Source organism: Xiphophorus couchianus, chromosome 5 (assembly GCF_001444195.1).
Source record: "Xiphophorus couchianus chromosome 5, X_couchianus-1.0, whole genome shotgun sequence".
NCBI classification, from domain to species: domain Eukaryota; kingdom Metazoa; phylum Chordata; class Actinopteri; order Cyprinodontiformes; family Poeciliidae; genus Xiphophorus; species Xiphophorus couchianus.
Genome location: NC_040232.1, coordinates 30,071,638 through 30,093,223, shown reverse-complemented (window position 1 = coordinate 30,093,223; position 21,586 = coordinate 30,071,638). Strand labels below are relative to the sequence as shown.

Below are 21,586 nucleotides of genomic sequence, written 5' to 3'. Positions count from 1 at the left end.
ACATCTGATTAGAGATAGACACACACAAACAAAAGCACCACAAACCTCTTTGGCAGAGCAGAGAAGTTTGAGAACACGTATCGTGCCATCATGTCTAGACACGTCTCCGTGAGCTCCAGGTGGACGGTCTTGAGTCCCTCATCGGCCTGAGTCGCTGCATTTTCATCAGCAGAGCCCAGACTGCAGGTCGTGGTAGAAGTGTGCATCCTAAAAGACGGGAAAAATGAGAGATTACTAAACAGCAGGAGAGCAAGAGAAAGGCATGCACTGTCAGTGTACCTAGGCGTGCATGCTCCGAGACAACAGGAATTAAATGGGAATTTAAAAAATGCAGAGACAGCGCACCAGTGATCACGTTTCTACCTACATCACATGCAAAAAGAGCGTTAATATGCACGCTTAAACATGAAATGATAAGACTTTACATCAAGCACACAAAACACAAAACACAGACAAAGGCTGCAGCTTGGTCTGAGTGAGCAGAGAGGCAACAAATATTTTTAGGTTATTTTTGTTTGGTTAGTTTTATGCAGGCAGATCTGCGGAAGGGACTAATTTAATGATATATTTTTGACTCAAGTAAGACAGAAAGGAATAGCAAAGCGTGAGTCAAATCTCTATCTGTGTCCAGTCGAATTTAGACGGAAACCAGACGGAGTCTGCAGTCGTAACGATTGTTTCAGAGCCACACTTCAGGTGGACCGAGACGTCTCTGTTGTTGACAGGAGGGATTATTCAAGACTGTTTCAAATCCAAATCACTAAGACAGAAAAACCTAAAAAAAAAAAAAAAAAGAAATAGTATCTACAAATAATAGATGGCCAGAAACAATTGAAAATTAACTGAATGCATCAAAATGAATTAATTTAGTCTTATGTCTTCCTCTTGATGTACTAATTTGCTTGTTTATTATTGCTTTCTCTATCCAGACCATAAGGTCTGTGAACAAAAGTAAGAAAATTAATTAAAATGGCTTCATGTTACAAATATTGTCCTTCTAGAAGGATAAATATTAAACTCTCATTCAGACCAAGCCCTGGAATCTGAATTAAATCATATTTACAATCTTTTCTTCCTCTTACCTTTATCTCTTCTTCTTTAACTAATTTTTTTTTAATATGCAGTGGGCACAAACTATATAAAAACACAACCACTTAACACTCCAAACTTATAGCCATCAAAGTTAAATATTCCTGTGCTTTTAAAGTAAATAATCAATGGAAATAAATAAAACTGACAAGTGTTAAATATTGTCATGTTGGAGTTGGTGCCCACATGGACACAGGTTTAACAAAATTAAACAAACTTAAATTCAAAAAGAAAAAAAATATATATATATATTAGCAGCCTTTTAACAGATAAAAGCAGGTTAAGAAGATCTACACTGCAGTTTTCTAATAAAATAGTTTCTCAACCAAAAGTTACACATGTCACTGTTTTGCTGCCATCTGTTGGTAAACTGAGGCATAATATGTCTGTTATTACTAATTCTGTTCATAGAACTGAATTTTGGGAGAATTTTATGTGATGGACCAACATAACACATGACATAACTGTGAAACTTTTTTTGCAAATAAATGAATAATAATCAAGAAGTGTGGTCGGCATTTGTATTCAGGCCACCTTTGGTTCTTATAAATAATGTCAACAACCTGAGCCTAAGTTGAGCTCACCTGTGAGTAATTTATTCACAGCTGTTCGCCGAAAGACGAGCTGAAACTATGGCAGATGTTTAAGCAGAATAATGACAATAAGAACACAGCCAGAGCTACGCTAGAACAGTTTACTTTAAAGAGCCATCGTATGTTGAAATGGTCCAATCAAAACCCAGAACTACGTATATCTAATTAAGAATCTGTCACAAAACTTGAAAATCAGTCTGACTGTTCTCCATCCAATCAGGATGAACTTGAGCTATTATGCCACTCAGCTCCTCCAGACTAGCGGCAGCAGCAATTGGTGGAATATCTGCTGAGCTCATCATACAAACTATTTCTCAGTCCAACGCTCCTAAGCATTGCAGCATATAGTAAAGAGCAGCAGTTTCTTAAAGAGACGGAGGATAATTTCAAGGCATCAAATTGCAAAGTCAAATTTCTTTTAAAGTTGTTTGGTATATGCAGTATTTTTAAAACAGATGAAGGTAATTAGTTACTTGATTGTGCTATAAAACAGCACCGTGTTCATGGAAAATATACGACACAGCCCCTTTAAGGATTTCCAGATTTAGCTAAGAAAAATATCTGTAAAGAGATAATGTGTTTTCCTTTCACTCCTCTTATTTGTGTTGGCCCATCATGTAAAATCCCACAGTATCATGTAGATATTTCTGGTTATAAAGTTAAAAGGTTCAAGACGTGAGAATACTTTTTCCAAGGTTCTGTAGCAACATTGTAACCACATTAAACTGCAGCGTTCGATCTCCTTTTACTCAGACACACGAGCATAAATGAGGCAAACAAGTGATGCAGACACAATCTGTGAGTGTGTGCGGTGATTGAGAACTTTTTAGTCAAAGTTTCACCTCAGCCCAAGCTACTCGCATCATCCCAGCCTAATAGATTGCCATGGTCATAGTGAAGCCAAATGAAACCAAAAAGATGTCAAGCAGGCAAACAAAGCTGTTGTGCCCATCATTGGCAGAGGAAGGAGAAGTGCCTGTCCCGCCCCGACTGAGCGAAAGAGACCAAAGCTGTGGGTCGTAGTTGCTGTAAAAAGGGAAATAAAGACGGCGCCATTTTGAACGCACGTGTTCGGCACCAGTCCCTCTTGGCATTCATTTGCTACTAAAGCCAATCGAAACCAGTCAGCAATTCACCCAGCAAAAAGTAAAGCTGAATCAAAAAGTGCAAACAAGTCATAAAATAATTTTTAAAAAGCAAAACTTGTGTTAGAGCAGAAATAAAAACATCAAAGTGGATAATGATGTTTTCCAGTGGCTTCAACAAACACGGCATGCAAAAGCAAATCATAGGAACAAAATCCAAAACAGCACATGTACAGATACAGCCGAAAACAAATCCAAAAGGCCATCACACACCTTCCTCCAGCATGCACCACCCATTCCAGGAGTCCCGCTTACAACAACCCCCTATGACTCCTCGACGGACCCATCTGACCCCCCATCAACCATCCCATGGAGGAAGCAACAAGTGTTTAAGCTGTTATTGTTGGTTTGTTTGTTTTTTTTTTGGTTTTTGCTTCGTTACCAAGGAGATTCTTTTCTAACCTGCGAACCGCGTGTTCGGAGACGCTGATGCTGCGGGAGCGGAAAGCCTCCATGGCCGAAAGGTCCCTCAGCTCTTTAACTGGAGAGCTGCTGCTATTGGCTACTGATGCCGCCGGCTTTGCCACTTTTCCAGCCCGCAGGCTGGGGACCGAGGTGGGCAATACGTTGGGCGGTAAAGGGGTGGGTTGTCATGACGATGGAAGTGGTTTGGGAGCAATAGTGGAAGGAGTGGTTTTTCAAAAGTACACCAGGAGACAGCAGGAATCATCACCCGAGCACCGCAGCAACACGAGCAGTTGACGGGGGGCGAACGCCACGCAGGGTGAGGGGAGGAGGGCGGGGCACAGAGCACAGACATCAAAGGAGGGGAGGGGCCAGGAGCAATGTGGGGGAGGATCCAGGATGACACAACCACCCCCAAAACCACAACCACAACGCAGCACCCAATCGCAGGAGGCAGCAGAGGAGGAGGGTCAAATAAAGAAACAAAAAACAAACATAAGGTGAAAATTAACAGCAGTGAACAACATGAGTCAGATAACAGGAGAACGGAGAAAGAAAAGAGGATTTAAGAAAGGGTAAAACCAAAAATAAAACACACCAGCTACAAAGCAGAGGGTCAAACAGCCTCTGCTACTCAGAAATCAAAAAATACACAGGAAGTATTCAGGAGAGCAACAAAATACACATTTCTGCAGGTTCAAAGTGACGGAAACAACTAATGTGACAGAGTTATAGAAGTAGTGATGGGTCGTATGGAGAACCAAAAGTACCACAATCCATAAATAAATAAATAAAGTTGCTAAATAAATGCTGAAGTATGTTAAAATATTAACATTTTAAAATATAACACATTTCTGATAAAACAGAAATGTGTTCCTTTTTATCAGACAACATTTATTTGTGTTCTGATAAAACACAAATAAATATTTCAATGTTATAGATGTTAATATATTCTGCATTTAAAACATTAAAACTAAATTATTTAACTATAATCAAAATGCTAAAGTTTAAGTGTTTATCTGTACACTTTACCTGTCAAAGTCGGGGGGCGGGGCAAAGCCTGCTAAAGACAAGGCCATTGGTCGGTTGTTTAATAAACTAAAGTCCGAAAAAATATATTTTTTAATTTACAAAAATACATGATTTTAACACACAAACTGTTTTTTATTCTGTATTTAATAAACTGACAGTCTAAATATTGACTGTCAATATTTAGACTGTCAATATTTATAGTCAATTATAATTCCAAATGATTATCTCCATTTTCTAAAATTATCACGTCCATAAGACTGAAGTAAACTTACTGGATTGTGGCAGTTTTGGCCCATGCCAGGACTAAAGCACAGGTTTTGCAAAAATAGAAAGCAAAACATCAGAAATTGAACAAAATCAAACTATTGGACTAAAGATGTGGATTGGAGAACAGCGGGTCAAATGTTAAAGAATGCGAGCAAAGCTTTGGATTTTTAAAAAAAATAATCTTGAAAGTAAACCAGCATTGAATGAATGAATGTAATGACGTGCTGAGCACCAATCCTGCAGCAGACATTAAAAGCACACGGATGATGATGCCATGTGTGAGCTACTGGAGGTGGCTTAATATTGATTATTGGTGTAATATTAGTAGAGGAACAACAAAGAGAACCTGGCAGAGGTTCTCATTCCAGTTGCATTTGTCATGTTGCAACCACAGACATTTTATATTACACACCAAACGTCCAAATGCAGCCGGAGGCCCTCGACCCAGATACAAAAATAGTAAAAAAAATTACCACTAATTTAGTTTGATAGTAAATAGGACAACAGACATCCAGTGGCTTTTACGCCAAATCAGTATGTTTTGATCTAAAACAATCAAATACCGGACATCGGGTTGCACCGAATTTTATTTAGTGGTATAAGATTAAAATGAACACTACACTTCTAAGGTTTTTATCTGCGATGAAAACAATGCATGGGTTTGCTTCCACTTCACCAATATGTACCACTTTGTGTTAGTCTATCACATTAACAAAACAGGAGTTTGTGGTTTCAACTTGACAAACTCTAAAGTTACAAATACCTATTGAAAGGCACCGTAATGCAAATGCAGTAGTGAATACTGAATATCAGTCCAATATTAGTGAAAACACCACATTCGTTAAGCATTTTGGAGGATGGAAGAGGCGTTTTTGTTTGGTATTTTTCATGAGGTACTTTAGAGGAACTGATCTTATGTTCAAAACCAAACTAATCTCTTATATATACATATTTTTCCAACAAAACAATATTTGCTAATTAGCTCCAGTTACTTTCAGGCAAGAAAAATCAATACCCGTGTAGTATTGATTTTATTTAATACTGAACAGCATTAAATGTTTTTTTTAATGCTGTTCAGGTGGAAGTAGAACTAATAGTCAATGGTGTTTTCTGATTTTTCTAGTGACATGAAGATCCAGTCCATAAAACAGTATTTTTAATATAACTTTTCTGCTTTTATTTTACAATAGTTCTAAAATTCCAGCTCTCCCGTCAGAAGATGTTTTGAGTCATTAAATTTCAGCTGGATAGACTTCATCCAAAACATTAGGATCCTTAGCCGTGTTTGTACTACTGTTTCTTTTAGTTGGTTCAACTGCAAAACGGAAAAGAAACGACTTACTCAAAGAACGCTGCTTACAACTCAGAGTTCCCCTCATGAACAGGGAATGTGTTTCTTATCATAAACGCCAGTGAAATGAGAAAGAAGAAAGAACTTTAGCTTTTCTCTGATCTCATCCTGGTGTTCGTATGACTGTAAAGTAGTGAGTGAGAAACAAAGTACAAAAACAAAAAAACAACCGAATTACATGATGCTAGCAGCTAAAAAACAATTAACTGCTACAACATCACAAGTGATGAAGTTAAAACAGCATCCACTATGAATCACTTGCATGACAAATTGTGACAGAACCGATTTTAAAAATGCGAACAGAAGATGTAGAAGGAATAATGATCACCATGGCAACCCGAGAGGGGTCACAGCGGTTAAACACATCAGCGTATTTACCCCCATCCCTCCTGACATCGGCCATATTGGGCTGTGTGCGGTGCTGCCGGCTGCTACGTCAGCAGAGGGAGGAAATGTGCTTTACCTTTTGGGTCTCTCGTTGAGGCTGGTGCTTCGCGCGCGGAAAGGGCTTTGCTCGTGTCCGTCGTCAAACGGAAGCAAGGCGTTGGAGCGCAAGCCCTGCAGAGAAACATTTCCAAAGGTCACTCTGAAATGTACCAACCCAAGCCAGTCCAGAGGCAAACATTGAGAACAGGCGTGAATTTCAAACCGCTCTCTGGGTTTAAGTGCCAGGATGATGTGATGTAAACACGTAAGACAAATTATTTTGAGGTTTTTTCCACCTTAAATGTGGCACATAGTCCACAGAATTCAACAAAAAAAAAAAATAGAGTTTATATCAGGCCTAAAAAAAAATCCAACCCAGCCTGAGCTCGTTACAACCTGTTTTACTTTAATTAGTAAAACGGACATATTTTAATTAAGATTTTACTGCTTTCGTTTTTATTCCATAATTTGAGTAACTTCTCCCATTTTTAGCTTCTGTTTAACATCTTCCAGCTTCATTTTGTTGCTTGTTGTAACCACAGTGTGAGTCAAGTGGAAATCGTCTGTGACTGATAGGAGCGGAGCAGGGTGCGGCTGCACATGCATTTATAAACATCTGCACCTGTCCTTCTTTTCTCAACAGGGTACGCTGTCAATTCCTCTATTTAGACTATAATAAGTAGTTTAATACAACTATATATGGTGGATTCTCATTTGGTTTTCTCTGTGCTGTATGTATTGTAGGCTTTTTAAACGCACCACAGAAGCCTGAGCCCAACACAACCCGACCCTCAAGCAAATAACTTTGACCCAACCTGGCCCAATCCAATCACCTAGATTGTTTCCAATCTAAATATGAACATTATTCATATTATGTAAAGAACCGTTAAAAATAAGTTTTGTCAATGACTGCCTTGTTTCACCTTGGTGATGTACTGAACAAAGTCCTTGCGGAAGGGGAGTCTGCAGCGTATGAACCACATGGCGATCACATGATGGGCCAGGGATACGATGTATTGATTGAATCTGATAGGGATGAACAGAAATAAATCAGAGAGAGCCTGTGCAGCTGACAAAATGCACATTAACATGTGACGGCACTAACTTGGATGGATTAGTGTAGGGCAGCGAGATGGCGAACACGCTTACGTACTGCTCGGCTACAAAGTTGGCGTACAGATGGGGTAAGCGCACCAGAGCTGCAAGACACAGAGGATACCAAACATTACACACTTACAGTCTGAGATTATAACTAAACAGATTAGCTTTGCGAACTCACTGGAGAGAAACTCAAGCATGGGAGACGCCATGGCAACGGTAGCAGAGATGTGGGTGAGCTTGACTATCAGAGCCGGGAGAAGCTTGATCATGATGTCAGGCATCTCCACTGTGCACATCGTAAGAGCCACCACACACTGCTTGGCACAGCGATAGATGAGGCCGGTCTCCAGACACTGAACTAACTCTCTCTGCAGTAGGAGAAGGAAATTAAAGCCAGGAAGGTTCGGTACCAATTTGAAATCTAAAAATAATTAAATTCTAAACCCAATAATGTCTACCTGTCTGGATTGGTCCAGGTAGCTATGGTAAGAGGTTATCGCTGTGAGAACGGGAACCACAGCCAGCTGGACATCTGTGCGGGAAAAACCCTCAGGCATCTTTTTCAAACGCTCCGAGATCTGACGATCCGTCACCTTTACAGACAGAAACGATGTGGGTCAACACTGATTACTGGTTTGTGAGCTCGTTAATGCTTGTGGGCGTGCGTGTGTGTGTGTGTGTGTGTGTGCTACCATGGCGCAGAGCGTGGAACAGAGCTGGTCCAAGCTGCATGACGATGTGAGCAGCAGCACTTTGTACTGCAGTGTCCAAGGCAGTTTGTCCAGAACAAGTTTCAGCACCTTCCAGTCAGTTTCCTGGGAAACAAATAAATGAAACCAAATTAAAATCTTGTGTGCGCTGACCTGTTTAGAACAGATAGCTAAATAAGAGACCGTAATATATTTACTCATGCAATTCTGAGTTATAATGAGTAATGAGCGTGCAGTCAACTCAAGTCAACTTTTGAGTCAACTCAAAATCCCAAAATATTAGGGGGTAAAATGCTAAATCCTTGAAGTGAAAAATAAGGGATAAAACAAACCATTTCAATATAATTCTGTGTTAAAATCAATGTATTTATGAAGAATTATTACTTTGTACCCTTTTTTAAAACTGATTAATACTTGGAACATGATAAAAACTCATTCTAAACTTTAAGTGTGCATAGGAATCCTGATCTAGTTTATGTCTACAAATGTGTCTAAAACCCCTGTGATTATTAGTTTTTTCACAATAAATCCTTCCTTTCCTCATAATGTCATAAAAAAAAATGTAGGCGGTTTCCCTGTGTTGCATTATTTGAATGTTTCTGTGTACCATCTTGAGGCACTGCAGCAGGACGCTGAAGGCAGGCGCGTAGGGAAGACAGGCTGACCGGATGGAGGCTGCTGAAGCAGGAGGAGCCGCAGCAGCTGCAGCAGGACCGCCAGCAGGGGGCGATATGGAACCTGAGGGCTTCTTATCGCAAACCCGCTTCTCTGGCTCCCTGAAGAACAAAACGGTTTTGTCTTATTCAGGCTGCTTCAAGCGAGACGAGCTTCTTTTGTGCACGTTTCCGTTTTTACCCAGCGTCACAGTAGCAGTAAGGGCTGAACCTCATCACTCCGTCCTTGTTGGGCACCCCGACGCGGTGCAGAGAGTCGGCACGCATCATCAGGAAGAAGTCAAACACCTGAACAAACAAGTTGAAAAGAAAAAAGAAATGATGCAGGCCGGAGCTGAGCAGAGATAAAATGTGAACAGAAAATTTATTGGTTTTTACCTGCAGCCTAACAGCAGAAGCGATAGCTGAGCAGTATTTGCTCTTGTAGTGGAGCTGCAGGTGGCTGATAAGCAGCTCATAAACACGACTGGCATGGCTGGCTGGCAGGCTGTAAAGTTTGCTCTGTTGCAGGACAGAATACGAGTTCTTCATGATACAATTCCACACCAATAACAGATTTATGTAAAAACAGACGCAACACTGCCAGAGAAGTACCTGCAGGATCTCCAGCAGCCCCAGCACTGCAGTCTTGACATCCTCCATGGGAGAGTCAGCTATGGGGTCAGAAGCCTCCAGGGATCCAGAGCAAACCAGAGAGCGACTGGCCACCTGTACGGAGAACTAGACTTCAACCTGACTGAACTGGAAGTGACTAAATGTCTCTGAGATCTCGTCTTTGCCTGCGTTTACCCGCTCGATGATGTCCAGGAGGCTGGTGAAGTGATGCGTGTTGCAGCCCTCAGCGAGGTCCACCAGCAGCTGGGTGGCCTGCTTTCTGACCGCCAGGTCCCGGTCTTCAGCGATCCCACTGAGCTGAGGGATCACCACCTTCTCAATTAGCTCGTCCTGGAGAAAAAGTAACAAAATGAAAGAAAAAAAAAAGCAGGGGCTTTTAGATAAATCTTTACTTTATATCAAATTAATCAGGGCTGAAACTATTAATTGAATTATTGAAATAATCAATAATACTCAACAAATTTAGTAATCGATTAATTGTTAGTGGAGTATTCAGACTAATAAAAAAGTCATTTGCTGAAAAACAACAACAACAAAAAAAACATACAGAGCAGTAATTAAGCCCTAAGCATATAAAACATATATACATTTTGCATTTAAGATAAAAACACTGTTGTCTGTAAATATGTTTTTAGCCAAAACTTCTCAAGTGGCAGAGTTTTAGCTTCAACCACTTCAGATTTACTAAAGAAATCCTACGTTGTTGTATTTTAGGCAATAAAATTTAAAATTTTAAAATTAGAAAAGGAATTGAATTATTCGTTAATTTGCATCATTTGCTATTTTTCTAAAACTGTATGAAAAGGCTTGTGAGGGTTTGTTTTTTTTAAATCTGTTGTCAGAATAATTGATGACTAAAATAATCGTTAGTTGCAGCCCGAAAGTTAACATAAATTATCAAACTTTACCACCCGTCAAAAAGTAAAGAGATGTTTAAAAACAAGCTTAGTTTCTAACTTTTAAATAGCTTTGAAGTGGAAAACAGCCCACACTAGAAAGTCTTTCATCTGATCAGTGCACTGAATTTACAAGAAAACGTAGCTGAGTGTTCAAACCTCGTAGAGCTGGCGATTAGTACTCAGAACGAACGACAGGATGTGAAGAACTTTGATCCTGATGCCACTGCGCGTCTCGTTTCTTCCAGAGGGACAAAGAGAGGACTCATTAGAAGTCTGATCAAAGCCGAAACAGGTGAACCGATTCCCGACAGAGCGCGCCCTACCTGAAGAATTTCTCCATCAGGCAGTGGAGGCTCTGAATCCAGCCATCCTTCGCAGGCTGAATGGATTGTGCTCTGTACGAGACGAGGGTCAGCACTGAGGCGTCCTGTCGCACACGGAGATTAAAAATGAGAACGGAAGGCGACCTGGAGGAGAGGATAAAACGCAGGGCAGCACAGGGAGTACGAACGGGTCTCTTGTCTGCACATTTCTCCACCAGACTGAAGAACTTCTCCGTGGAGCCGTGGTAGCCGTTCTGCTCGTACAGCTCTTCCACTGTGGTCAGAAGCTCATAAACGATGGCCTTCAACTCTGCGCTGCCTATCATCTGACAACACACACAAAAATAAAACGAGCTCAGTCTCTACAGAACTGTTGATTTCCCACCTTCTCTCCATGCGCGTTATGTTATGTGTGAACCTGAATCTGCTGCAGCAGCCGCTCTATGATGCCCAGCAGGATGTCCCATGTGACCACCTGGAGCTCTTTGCCGTATTTCTTAATCAGCCTGGTGATGGAGAGGACGATCTCATACGACACCACCTCGTTGGCACATGACATGGCCTGAAAGAAGTCAGGCGGCCACAGTTATTACTCAGCAGGTCTGTCTGACTCGTCTGTATGCTTTGATTTAAATAAACGCTAAATGTAAGAGCAATAAGTGCGCTAGCGTAAGGCTGAAGCAACGATGCCTCTCCATCATCTGTTGCTGCACGCTGTCTGGCAGCTGGATGAAAGCAGAGTACTACATCTTGCTCTTACTTGTAAGACAAAGTATTAAACCCGTTTCAATATATTTCTGATGATTCAGAATGAGTCAAGTTATGATGCTAGAACAAAAGAAGCACCATGTATTATTCTTGTTCTGAAACTATATTCTGTTTTAAGCAGACCATCGCAGTCTAGGCAGGACACCCTGACTACTAACAAGCCAATCACAGTGTTATACTTGTGCTTATCTGAAAAGAGCAGAATGACAGAACATATAATATTCGGACCAATAAGCACCTGGAAGCCAAAAAAATTAATACTTTATTAGTTCCAGTCTAACAAATAACGTTGGCATAGATCTTCTTTTGGTGTTGCAGTTTGGCTGCCATCCAGCAGAGAGCGCCACTGGTCATCCTGAAGTAGTCAGTTGATAGTGAAAAAAACGGCAGCCATACCAAAAACGGAAAAGAGAAATGGTCCAGAGTGCGGTGTAAGATGCAAAATGCACTTTATGCGGCTCTGATGTGAAATATAAACACTCGACAAGCTCCCCGAGTTTCATCTTAGTAGCGCAGATCACTGCAGGCTTACAATTAAACAGAAGGCGGTACATAAACAAGCTCCTTCTGCATCTGTCTGCCATAACGCTGATTGAGACAGGAAGTCTTTCCACCTCCCACTGTGAGCATCACTAATAAACTGTGCAAGTAGATTATTTGGGGTTCTACCTTTATGTTTCTGTACAAATTTTGACATTTCTCTGTATCGAGTTTTGACAAAAACCGTCCCGCTGCTGGCCTGTTTCGGTCGAAGGAGGTAGAGAGCGCCTCTTTACTGCCAACGGCTTAAACGCCGTGGCTGCAGCATGCAGAATAAAAACTGGGGAACTAGTGGGGCCCACTGGCAAAACAAATACACACAGCCAAGGATAGTCATCCTGAACATTCATGTTTGGAGGAAAATTCATATTTGGAACATTCATGTGAAGTCTGATTAGGAAGATTCAGATTCAGATGTGTTCATATTGGAATATGAACAATTTAAGACAAATAAGTGTACATACTGACACAACTCAGGCTGTAAATGTGTGTGAGTAGATGAACATAAAAGCATTGGTTACCTTGTAGAATGAAGGCAGCACTAGTGTTGGTGTGTTTTTTAGAGCAGGGAGTCTGTGGGCGCCCCACAGAGCCATTCCCACAAAGAACACGGCTCCTCTCAGCAGTGGAGCGTCCTCCATGTACACCCTGGTGAAGAATTCGCTTTAAACACCAGAATATTTATTTTTTCAAACAAAGCATTAGTGAAAAGAAGAAAAAAAAAAAGACAAGAACGATACCTCTCCTCCATGATGCGGCACATGGTGTAAATAGCGCTGTGGCCCAGATGCGTCCCCAGAACCTTCCTCATCAGCTGGAGACACACAGCAGCAAAAACAAAAAAAATACATGAGAAACAGATGCATAAGCATTTCTAAAAATCAAAACAAATATTTATCTACAGCGGTCCCCTTCCCCACCTTCCAGCAGGATTCACAGAACTCCTTCACGTTAACCGTACGGCAGAGTGTTATAATGAAGACGGTGAGGGACTCAGAGGGCAGGCAGTTGTAGCACACAACGGCATCCAAGACCTGGAGTGCCACCTGGACGCAAGAAACACAACCAAAAGTATGATTAGCATCGCTAACATGCGACTTAACTACACAGAAATATTATAATTGAGTACCACCACTGGTTATGACTGCTAGTTTTATAGTTTCTTCTGAAAGTTTAGTGTAAAAGGGAAGATTGATCAAGAAGATACCTGAGAAAATGTTATGTTTTAAGGCAACTGACTGTTCTTGAAGAGCATTAATACATTTGTAAACTCTGGATAGGAGGCCAGAGCATCACAGTCCCTGTTAAACTTACGGTTGCTTTTAATTAAGCTTATTTCAATTACTAAATTATTAGCTATTAATTAGTTTTGAAAAATGTCAGAAATGAAAGTGAAATGGATTAAACAGTTTTTCTTTGTTTTTATTTAAAACCATATCTTCTCCTGACATCACAAATAAAGTCTTATAATTAAATCTGGACATGAAACATCTATAACCTTTATCCAATATGGATTATCCTGTAGAGTATTGTAAGCCAGACAGTAGAAAAGGTATAAGGACACAAATCAATATTTCAATAAGAAAAGCAGTTATTCTTTTAAGAAGTGGACCATAGAGACAACACCAACCTCTATGTCAGTGGATGATGTTGTCCTGTTGCACAGAAGACAGATTTTCCTGCAGAAAGCACAGACGGTCAATAAGGTTTTCTACATGCAAAATACCAACAAACTGTAAAAAAAAAAAAATATATATATATATATATATTTATATATATATATATATATATATATAGCGTCTATACAGAAGTGGATCTGACAGAAAGAAGGCAATAAAATACCCTGAAGCCCATTCAGCAATGAGTGCATTTCTATGTGTTACTGAAACTTACTGCACCATGCTGGAGACGTTCTGATCCAGATAGCAGCTGTTGTACTTGACCAAATTCACAAGAACATGGAGAAAGTCTGAGGTGAGACCTATGTCCATCCACAGGAGGACAAACCGTGCTGAGAGAGAGAGACAGGAGAATATTTTTTAAGTCTTTGTGGAAATGAGAAGTGAAGCAACTTATTATTAGGACAGGTGTGTTAAGAAGATGCAAAAGAAAAAACTGCTGATTAAAAGAACTTATTTACTATTTTTTTACCTATGTCCTCCTCCAAGTATGTGATGTCCTTCCCATTTTCAGTTAAAGCCTTGAACACCTCCAGTCTTTCTGAAAGGTCCTCGTTGCAGGGTTGGTAGTCTCTGATCACCTTAAAAAAGTACGCCCTCAGAGGACCGAGCCACTCACCCTTAAAAAAAACCACTTTGATTAGCACATTTTGGACTCACTGGAACAAAATTACATTTTCTGGGAGTCAATATTTGACCCTTTTAGAGATGTTATGACATTTTGTGTGTGTGTGTGTAACATCAGACTGATGACATGCTCTTATTGTTTGAGCCTTCTGCTTGTAGTTGTGTCTGAAGTCTGTGTACTGATTTCAAATTTAAATTTCTGAGGAATGCCATTTTTTATTGTTTCTACTGCATGGAATCTGGAACCTACCATAGTACAATGAAAAAAACAAGAATGAAACTATTTTGTTTGTCCTTCTTGGGCTTTTCACTTAATGGCAACTCATTATCACTGCTTCTTTCCTGGATGGGCATTATATCGTTTGTTGATGCCCCGATTTAAGTTCTCTGTTCTGAGGCCATTCTTCTTTTGCAGCGGGTTCAGCTGTTCTCATTCCAAGTTTGTTTGTTTGAGAATTTTGTTTCGACTTCAGATACTGAAACAAATATTATACTGCCCTTTAAATTGTACATATTTTGCACATGCTGCACAAAGATGAATCATGTCTACCTGTCCTTGTATGATGGCCCTCAGAAGCTGCAGGACCGCGTGTCGAGCCTCTGCCGGCTGCTCCGGGGACAGCATGTCCTCCACGGCTTTCCACACAGCCTCCACTGCATTCTGAACGACACGGATCACAGGTTTCATGAATACCAAAGATTCTGCATGTTGCTCTTACACAAAAAAACCCAAAAAACAAACAAACAAAAAAAAAAAACATAGTAGAAAAACAAAAACATGTCAATCACCTCTTCGAATTTTTTGATTTTTGCAAGATCGCAGATTTGGTTCATCATCCGGATGCGGTTGCTCAGGCCACAATCAGGATGCAGCTCCTGCAAACAAACAAACAAACAAAAAAAAAAGCAAAGGTGCCATGCAAAATATGAGAGAAGGTATCAGGTAAGACCAAAATACTTGAAAATATTCATGAGTAGATTAATTTCTTTTTTTTTTTTTTTATTAATCAAAACTTCTGTTTGTGGTTTCTAAGTAACTTTCACCTTTAAACCCACAAAAACTATCACAAAACATTCTGCCTTGAAATATGCAACACAACTGAAACTGACGTTCTTTCATCAGTTTCACTACCATGGTGTAATCTGTCTGAAATGACCATGCAGAACGGCTCTTCGATACCAGACACAAAACATCTGCAAAATATCAGCTTGGTTGCACCGACAAAGGCTTCCTATCTCACCAGAGTCGAAGTATTTCAAGCTGCATTTAACATGGAAACTCTCAGCTGCAAAGACACAACCGAAGGAGGAGCGCCCGGGGACTGGACCAGAAACAAGGTTTGAACGAATATGTACAGAAACGCAGTTTTACTCACCTTTATTATGTCGGCTGTGATTATAAACTCTGGCAGCTTCGAGTCGCACTGCTTCGTTTGCTGCCGTTGCGTCCCGAGCCCAAAGATCCCCTTCACTTTTTCTTTTAGCGTTTCTTTGCTTTGCTGCTTATTCATGGCGAAAGTCCTTCAAAGCTGCCTCTGATGGCAGCCTGAAATAGAAACAAGGATGCCATAATTTAGTTTTTAAAACAGATGTAGTGATAAGAGGTTGCAAATCAGCAATTTCCTGAGTTGTACTTGAACTCCATAAACTATAAATGGTTGAGATTAAGAAGACCAAATATAAAACAGCGAGAAAACAACATATTTCGCTCTTTCTAAATGACTGGCGTGTATAGAGTCTTATAAAAATCTATTACCTAAATTTACCAAATAGTGCTGTGCCCATCTAGTATGTAATTGTTTTTACCCAGCATTCTTTGCAAAACAGCCAAGCTCACTCAGACTGGAAGACTGAATGAGCTTGTGTTGGGTCAGCTAGATTTATAGCTGAGATTAAATTATAACATGTTTCCATGTTTGCGGTTGCAAAGGTGTCACAATGTGAATGAGTTCAAACTCTAGAAAGCTGACATCTCCTGTGGTGCAGGGTTAGTCTGTTTTATCAGGCGTAGCTCCGTAAATTCATCAGCGGATGGTAAACAGGTCACTTAATGCTGTCGCGCAGTGGAGGGAGCTCGGCAGCCTGTAAATGTGTAAACCCAGGGGGCTGGTTTTAGGAGTTTACTGTCATGTGGACTTGACAGAGGGGAGGGAGGGAGCAACCAGACAACGGCTGGTCTGTTTCAGTCCAACAACATCTGTGCCAGGTGTCCTCCTGCCACAGGGAAACATGACTGCACGGACATTACAAACAATGCGCCATCATAAGAAACGGACAATGGCTCGGCTGAAGGCTCTGCTGTGCTTTGCCATGCCTCACACAGGCTAACATTGCTTTGGTATTGGAAGATTTATGGTCCTAAACTTAATAGCGACACCTCTTGGCCCTTTTTTTTCTCTCACCTTACGGAAGCGGAGTCGCTGTCTTCGTCATTTATCCAAGGCTGAAGTCAAACAGGCCATCCGCTGCCGCTGTGCATTCATATAACTTACTATTTGTTGCCGAAAACCTGTTCTCAGACCTCCACTCCCCAACCGGATGACACATAAATGCTCTGACAAGCGACACTTCCTGTGAAAACACACTTGCCGCGCTCCCTCGTGGGAAGTGGAGTTCTAGGACAGTTGAACGTGTTTTTTTTTCTAATCTAGTTTTTATTGTAAGTAAAGAGTGTCTTCAAAACAAGTAAGCAATTTTTATGGTACCATAAACCACAGTGAAACTATTTATTGTAGGAAAGTCTTTGACAAGCTATGTAAAATGAAGCTTTTACAGTTATTAGCCTTAGAGTGAGCTAACTGTGCTAACTGCTGAAGTTGGCCTCTTATTGAATAGGACGTCTTCTAGGTGGTTTTATGGCAAGCCATTTGTGTATTTACTCAAACACAACCTGAACATTTCGTTTACACAAGTAAATTGAAAGGTGATTTTGTATTGGGGCTAAATTGGAGCAATACATTTTTTTCAAGAAAAAAAAAGGGAAACCGACACAAAAGATTTGAAACAGAAAAAATATTTTGAAAAATTAAATAAATATTTTAAACTGGGAAAAAAGACATTAGAAACTGAAAAAAGATTAAAACAAAAAAAATTTTAAATGACAAGATCTGAAACTGAAAAAAAAATTCTGTTTGAAATTTTGTATTTTTCAATTTCATGTTTTATTCCTTTTGAACAGACTTTGTATCCCCAATTTAATTTCATACAAGTGCACATGTGTTCTACAGAGCTCTGCTAATGAACAATCATTTGCTGTGCTAAACCAAGGACCGAACTAAAAGTAGCAGGATCCTGGCCCTTGACGACTTACCTTAGACACCACTGTCATAGTGCAAGACAACAAAAAAGTAAAAATGTTCAAAATTTCTAGAAAATGTGATATTCCAAATATCCAACAACAAAGACTGTGGTACTTCAGAAATTGTGAATTATACATTTGGTTTTCCTTTGTTGCATATGAAAAGTTTATTTGTTTAGTTTATTAGCTATGTTTTTTTAATTACATTGTATTTTGGAAAATTATGCCTTTCGTCAAAAGAAATCTGTAGATTACCACTACAGTAGTGTATAATCTTATATATATTTAAACATGTTTTATAATAATATAAATCCCCCGTGGAGCTGAGAGACTACGATCCTGAAACCAACTTCATGTACTGCCCTGTGCAATGCTTCGTAATGTCCGCTGTGAGACGAGGAGACTGTGCTATGTAGTTCAGATTTTGAAAATGAGTTCTCCGTATTTCATGCAAAGCAGCGCTGTTCTCACCCGGAGCAGCAGTCACGGTGCGGGCGGTGGATCCGCGGCCTCTTTGAGGTCCAAACTCAGCAGCAGACAGGGGGATGTGGACGCCGTTCCTGCACGGAAGGTGAAGGTGGAGGCGGAGGAGGCGACAGTGTCCGAAGAGAAGCCCTCTTTGACCCCTTCATCCAGCGGTATGTTCACGTTAGGCTCACCAGAAACACTGACATTATAAATCTGAAACAGGCCCTTATTTAAATACTTTGCATAAGGTTATTTGCGCATGTGTAAAGTCTAAAGTACGGAGACCGTCTGGTGACATGGGAGAAGAAAATAATAAAAGTTGTGCCTCGAGATGTTAAGTCGTGGCTACAACTTGCTTTTTTTTTTTCCTCCCATGTCACCAGACGGCCTCCGTACTAAATAAGTCCTAACTTTGTTGATTCAAGCTACTCTTCAGAGTGCCAGTGGTACAGTCTAAACTCGGTCATATTGGAGAGAGTTTCGGTAAAACTGATTTTTAAATCTTGCAACAAAATCTCAACTCTATGGATTTGTTGCAGTGGTGAACCTTTACTTTAGTCTCAGATATATTGCAGTCTCTAACAAAGTTTTCTTCTAGGATAGCCCAGTATTTAACTCCATCCTTCTCCCCATTAACTCTGTCCCACACCATTATACTCCCACCATCATGTTTCACCATGGGGGTGGTGTGTTTAGGGGGATCTGCAGTGTTAGTTTCCCACCTGAGTTGTGGATCTGTGCAGCTCTTCCAGAGTTACCATGAACTTTTTGGCTGCTTCTCTGATTAAAGCTCTGCCCATCAGTTTTTATGCACAAGCCCTTTATGTCCTAATTGGTTACAAGACAGGTCTGCAAGTTATGAAATGAACAAATAACTGACATGTTTGTAACATTTAGTCTCTTATAAATGTATTCTTGCGTAATCCTGCTCTTTTTTGATGCCATGTTTACTCCATTTATTATGTTTTCTTTTGTCTAGACGGCTGCCAGGAACGCCTCCGGTCTATCACAGAGATTGAAGCGTCATCGCTGCTTCCTCGCGGTCGCAGGAGGAGACAGATTAAAGTGGAGTATGACGGAGACGATGGCGCCTCCCGGGTAAAGACGGAGCACTGGGAGCCTCCGGACTGGATGAAACAGTTGGGTTTCATCCGTGAAATGAGGAGCTGTCGAGACGCCCCAGTGGACAACATGGGAGCTGAGAAATGCTACGACACACAAGCCCCCGCACATGTAGGTGTGAGCTGCGTCGTGTTTGCTTTAAAGTTCTGCAATAAACTGTGTGTGTGGAGTTAAATACTCCGTCCCTTTTCACAGGTGAGGCGTTTCCAGGTGTTGGTGTCGCTCATGCTGTCCAGCCAGACAAAGGACCAGGTGACGGGTGCAGCGATGCAGAGACTTCGGGCGCATGGCTGCACTGCAGAGAATATAGTCGCCACCGACGACAAAAAGCTGGGAGAGCTCATCTATCCCGTCGGCTTCTGGAGGGTAACGCCCCTGATTTTACCAGCTTGTTTAATTTCTTCTCTTTACTTAAAAAGTTCTGAATCAAAACTGAACCTCCTCCTCCTCTGCAGAACAAGGTAAAGTTTCTGAAGCAGACGTCAGCCATGCTGGTGACGGAGTTCGGGGGAGATATCCCGAACAGCGTGGAGGGTCTGGTTCGCCTGCCGGGAGTCGGACCTAAGATGGCCCACCTGGCTATGGACATCGCCTGGGACCAAGTGTCTGGCATAGGTTTTTATCACTAATGGTGGCCATTTTGAAGTAGCAATAGTTTCAAAATGTAAATATATGCAACTACCTGTCATAAGAAATGAGTAAAGTGTTGAACAACAGATAGTGATGAACAACGTAGCGAACCTTGTTCTCTAAAGGACCTCGTCTCTAAGCTGACCCACAGCTGCAGAAGTGTGTGCTTGCGTGTGGGCGTGTGTGTGTGTGGGCGTGTGTGTGAGCATGCTCCCTGAGGGGATTTGTCTTTACTGGTGGTTTGTGTTTAGGAGTGGACACACACGTGCATCGCATCTCCAACAGGCTGGGCTGGCTCAAGAAACCAACCAAGAACCCAGAAGACACACGCAAGGCCCTGGAGGAGTGGTTGCCAAGGTAACCAAGTCACGTCCGATACAGCTTTAAAAAATAGACTCACAAAGATTGTAGATCTTTTTTTACTTAAAGATTTGCTTTTAGTTCAAGTTACTTTTGCCCTTGTTCTTTCCCTCCGCATGCCATGTATCCTTTCTCCATTTCTGCTTTATCTTCCTTCCTTTCCTTCTTTGCATTCTTTCTTTGTTTCTCTTCTTCCTAAAGTCCTACCTTCCTTGTGTCTCCCATTCTTTCTCTCTTCCTTTCATGTCCATTTTTCTTTTGTCCTTCTGACTTTCCTTACTTGCATCATTGTGTCAGTCTTGTTTTCCTGCTTTCTGTAATTCTCCTTTCATTTACCTCCAGTCCTTCCTTTTTCCATTTTTCTATTTTTCTTTCTTTGTTCCTTTCTTTTTTTTCTTTCTCTCTTTCAGTGTTTATTATACAGAATTTTTTTCATATCTGGACTTAAAATAAATCCAAAATATTCCGTTTTTTTTCGACTTTATGTTTATCCGGTGGCTACAAAAACATTTTTCAATGAATGATTTTCAGTGTTATATCTTTAACACGTAAAAATCAGGCATGTTTCCTTTTGCAGATGTTATGCTGCCCCCCGGTGGACAAACAGAAGTCTGTTTGAGACTCACCTGAATGTTTTTTGTTGTGTTTCTGCTGCAGGGAGTTGTGGAGCGAGATCAACTGGCTGCTGGTTGGTTTTGGACAGCAGGTTTGTCTTCCAGTTAGCCCGCTCTGCTCCGTGTGTCTGAACCAGTACAGCTGTCCATCTGCACACAAACGTTCTCCCGCAAAAAGACCCAAACCCGGATCACCACGCTCTCCAGGTCCATTGCGCAAATTTAAGATCGAATCTGAACAGGAAAGTGATGCCAGAAGTAAATCGGCAGCAAACCTGAAGCCACCAGACTAAGAAGGATTGTAAAAAAAAACAAACAAACACTGAACTGCTGATTTATGATGTTGGCCAGAAAAAAACACGATATGTTTCATAATTAAACACATGCAGTGATTGATAGGAATATTTTTGTACTGTTTTATTTTTTCAACTCAAATAAATAAAGTAAGAACTGAAGTTTTTGTAGCGCCGTGTTTGAATTTTCTTTTGTTGTTGTTCTTAAAGTTTTATACTTTAAGTTGTAACAGACAAATTAAAAGTCAGTTTTAATTTAACTGGAAATACCATAAGCTTTTAGTATCTTGCTCATTGTTTTGGACCCTATGCACTCAGAAATATAGTCATGCACAACATATTAGTATACATTACCATAAGCTGTAACATGTAACGCAGCAGGAGACACAATAGCAAACAAAACTTTAGCTTTTCTCTTGGTTTTTTTTAATACAAGATTAGAAATTCTGTATTTTTCACTATTTTCTTAAAGCAATTATAAAAGAAAACAAGTGAAAATTGAGCATCATCACCTTTGATTTTCTACAACTTTAAGGTTTAAAGACACTCCTCTCTTG

The 21,586-nt window shown here is 40.6% G+C and overlaps 2 protein-coding genes across 6 annotated transcripts in view; one reads left to right on the top strand and one right to left on the bottom strand.

The window, feature by feature from the left end:
• Positions 1-18,139, bottom strand: part of tsc2 (TSC complex subunit 2) — a 28,084-nt gene extending 9,945 nt beyond the window's left edge. Inside the window, exons 1-27 of one of the 5 annotated variants that reach the window (XM_028017604.1) lie at positions 18,014-18,139; positions 15,621-15,790; positions 15,034-15,120; positions 14,795-14,905; positions 14,090-14,237; positions 13,832-13,949; positions 13,569-13,617; positions 12,859-12,984; positions 12,679-12,752; positions 12,460-12,586; positions 11,049-11,192; positions 10,819-10,956; positions 10,631-10,734; positions 10,464-10,545; positions 9,583-9,738; positions 9,388-9,501; positions 9,172-9,294; positions 8,975-9,081; positions 8,727-8,895; positions 8,102-8,224; positions 7,868-8,002; positions 7,588-7,777; positions 7,414-7,507; positions 7,232-7,334; positions 6,346-6,440; positions 3,230-3,370; positions 46-207 (exon numbers count right to left, since the gene is read on the bottom strand). In XM_028017604.1, coding sequence (XP_027873405.1) covers positions 46-207; positions 3,230-3,370; positions 6,346-6,440; positions 7,232-7,334; positions 7,414-7,507; positions 7,588-7,777; positions 7,868-8,002; positions 8,102-8,224; positions 8,727-8,895; positions 8,975-9,081; positions 9,172-9,294; positions 9,388-9,501; positions 9,583-9,738; positions 10,464-10,545; positions 10,631-10,734; positions 10,819-10,956; positions 11,049-11,192; positions 12,460-12,586; positions 12,679-12,752; positions 12,859-12,984; positions 13,569-13,617; positions 13,832-13,949; positions 14,090-14,237; positions 14,795-14,905; positions 15,034-15,120; positions 15,621-15,755 — 3,155 coding nt within the window. In that variant the 5' untranslated portion in view covers positions 15,756-15,790; positions 18,014-18,139. Of the gene's footprint in view, positions 1-45; positions 208-3,229; positions 3,371-6,345; positions 6,441-7,231; positions 7,335-7,413; positions 7,508-7,587; positions 7,778-7,867; positions 8,003-8,101; positions 8,225-8,726; positions 8,896-8,974; positions 9,082-9,171; positions 9,295-9,387; positions 9,502-9,582; positions 9,739-10,463; positions 10,546-10,630; positions 10,735-10,818; positions 10,957-11,048; positions 11,193-12,459; positions 12,587-12,678; positions 12,753-12,858; positions 12,985-13,568; positions 13,618-13,831; positions 13,950-14,089; positions 14,238-14,794; positions 14,906-15,033; positions 15,121-15,620; positions 15,791-16,646; positions 16,869-18,013 lie in introns of those variants that run through there. The other 4 variants (XM_028017607.1, XM_028017603.1, XM_028017605.1 and 1 more) reach the window with 4 other exon arrangements.
• nthl1 (nth-like DNA glycosylase 1) lies at positions 17,913-21,191 on the top strand. The gene is made up of 6 exons (XM_028017695.1): positions 17,913-18,180; positions 18,990-19,243; positions 19,328-19,498; positions 19,588-19,747; positions 20,014-20,119; positions 20,780-21,191. The coding sequence occupies exons 1-6, from the start codon at positions 17,913-17,915 to the stop codon at positions 21,027-21,029; spliced, it is 1,209 nt and encodes a 402-aa protein (XP_027873496.1). The 3' UTR covers positions 21,030-21,191.
• Positions 21,192-21,586: the final 395 nt, after the last annotated feature.

Excerpts from the sequence above, each read along its gene's own strand:
- nthl1 (XM_028017695.1), top strand. The coding sequence starts at position 17,913 with ATGCTTCGTAATGTCCGCTGTGAGACGAGGAGACTGTGCTATGTAGTT. Across the intron at positions 19,244-19,327 it reads ACACACAAGCCCCCGCACAT|GTGAGGCGTTTCCAGGTGTT; the intron begins GTAGGTGTGAGC and ends CCCTTTTCACAG. Across the intron at positions 20,120-20,779 it reads CTGGAGGAGTGGTTGCCAAG|GGAGTTGTGGAGCGAGATCA; the intron begins GTAACCAAGTCA and ends TTTCTGCTGCAG.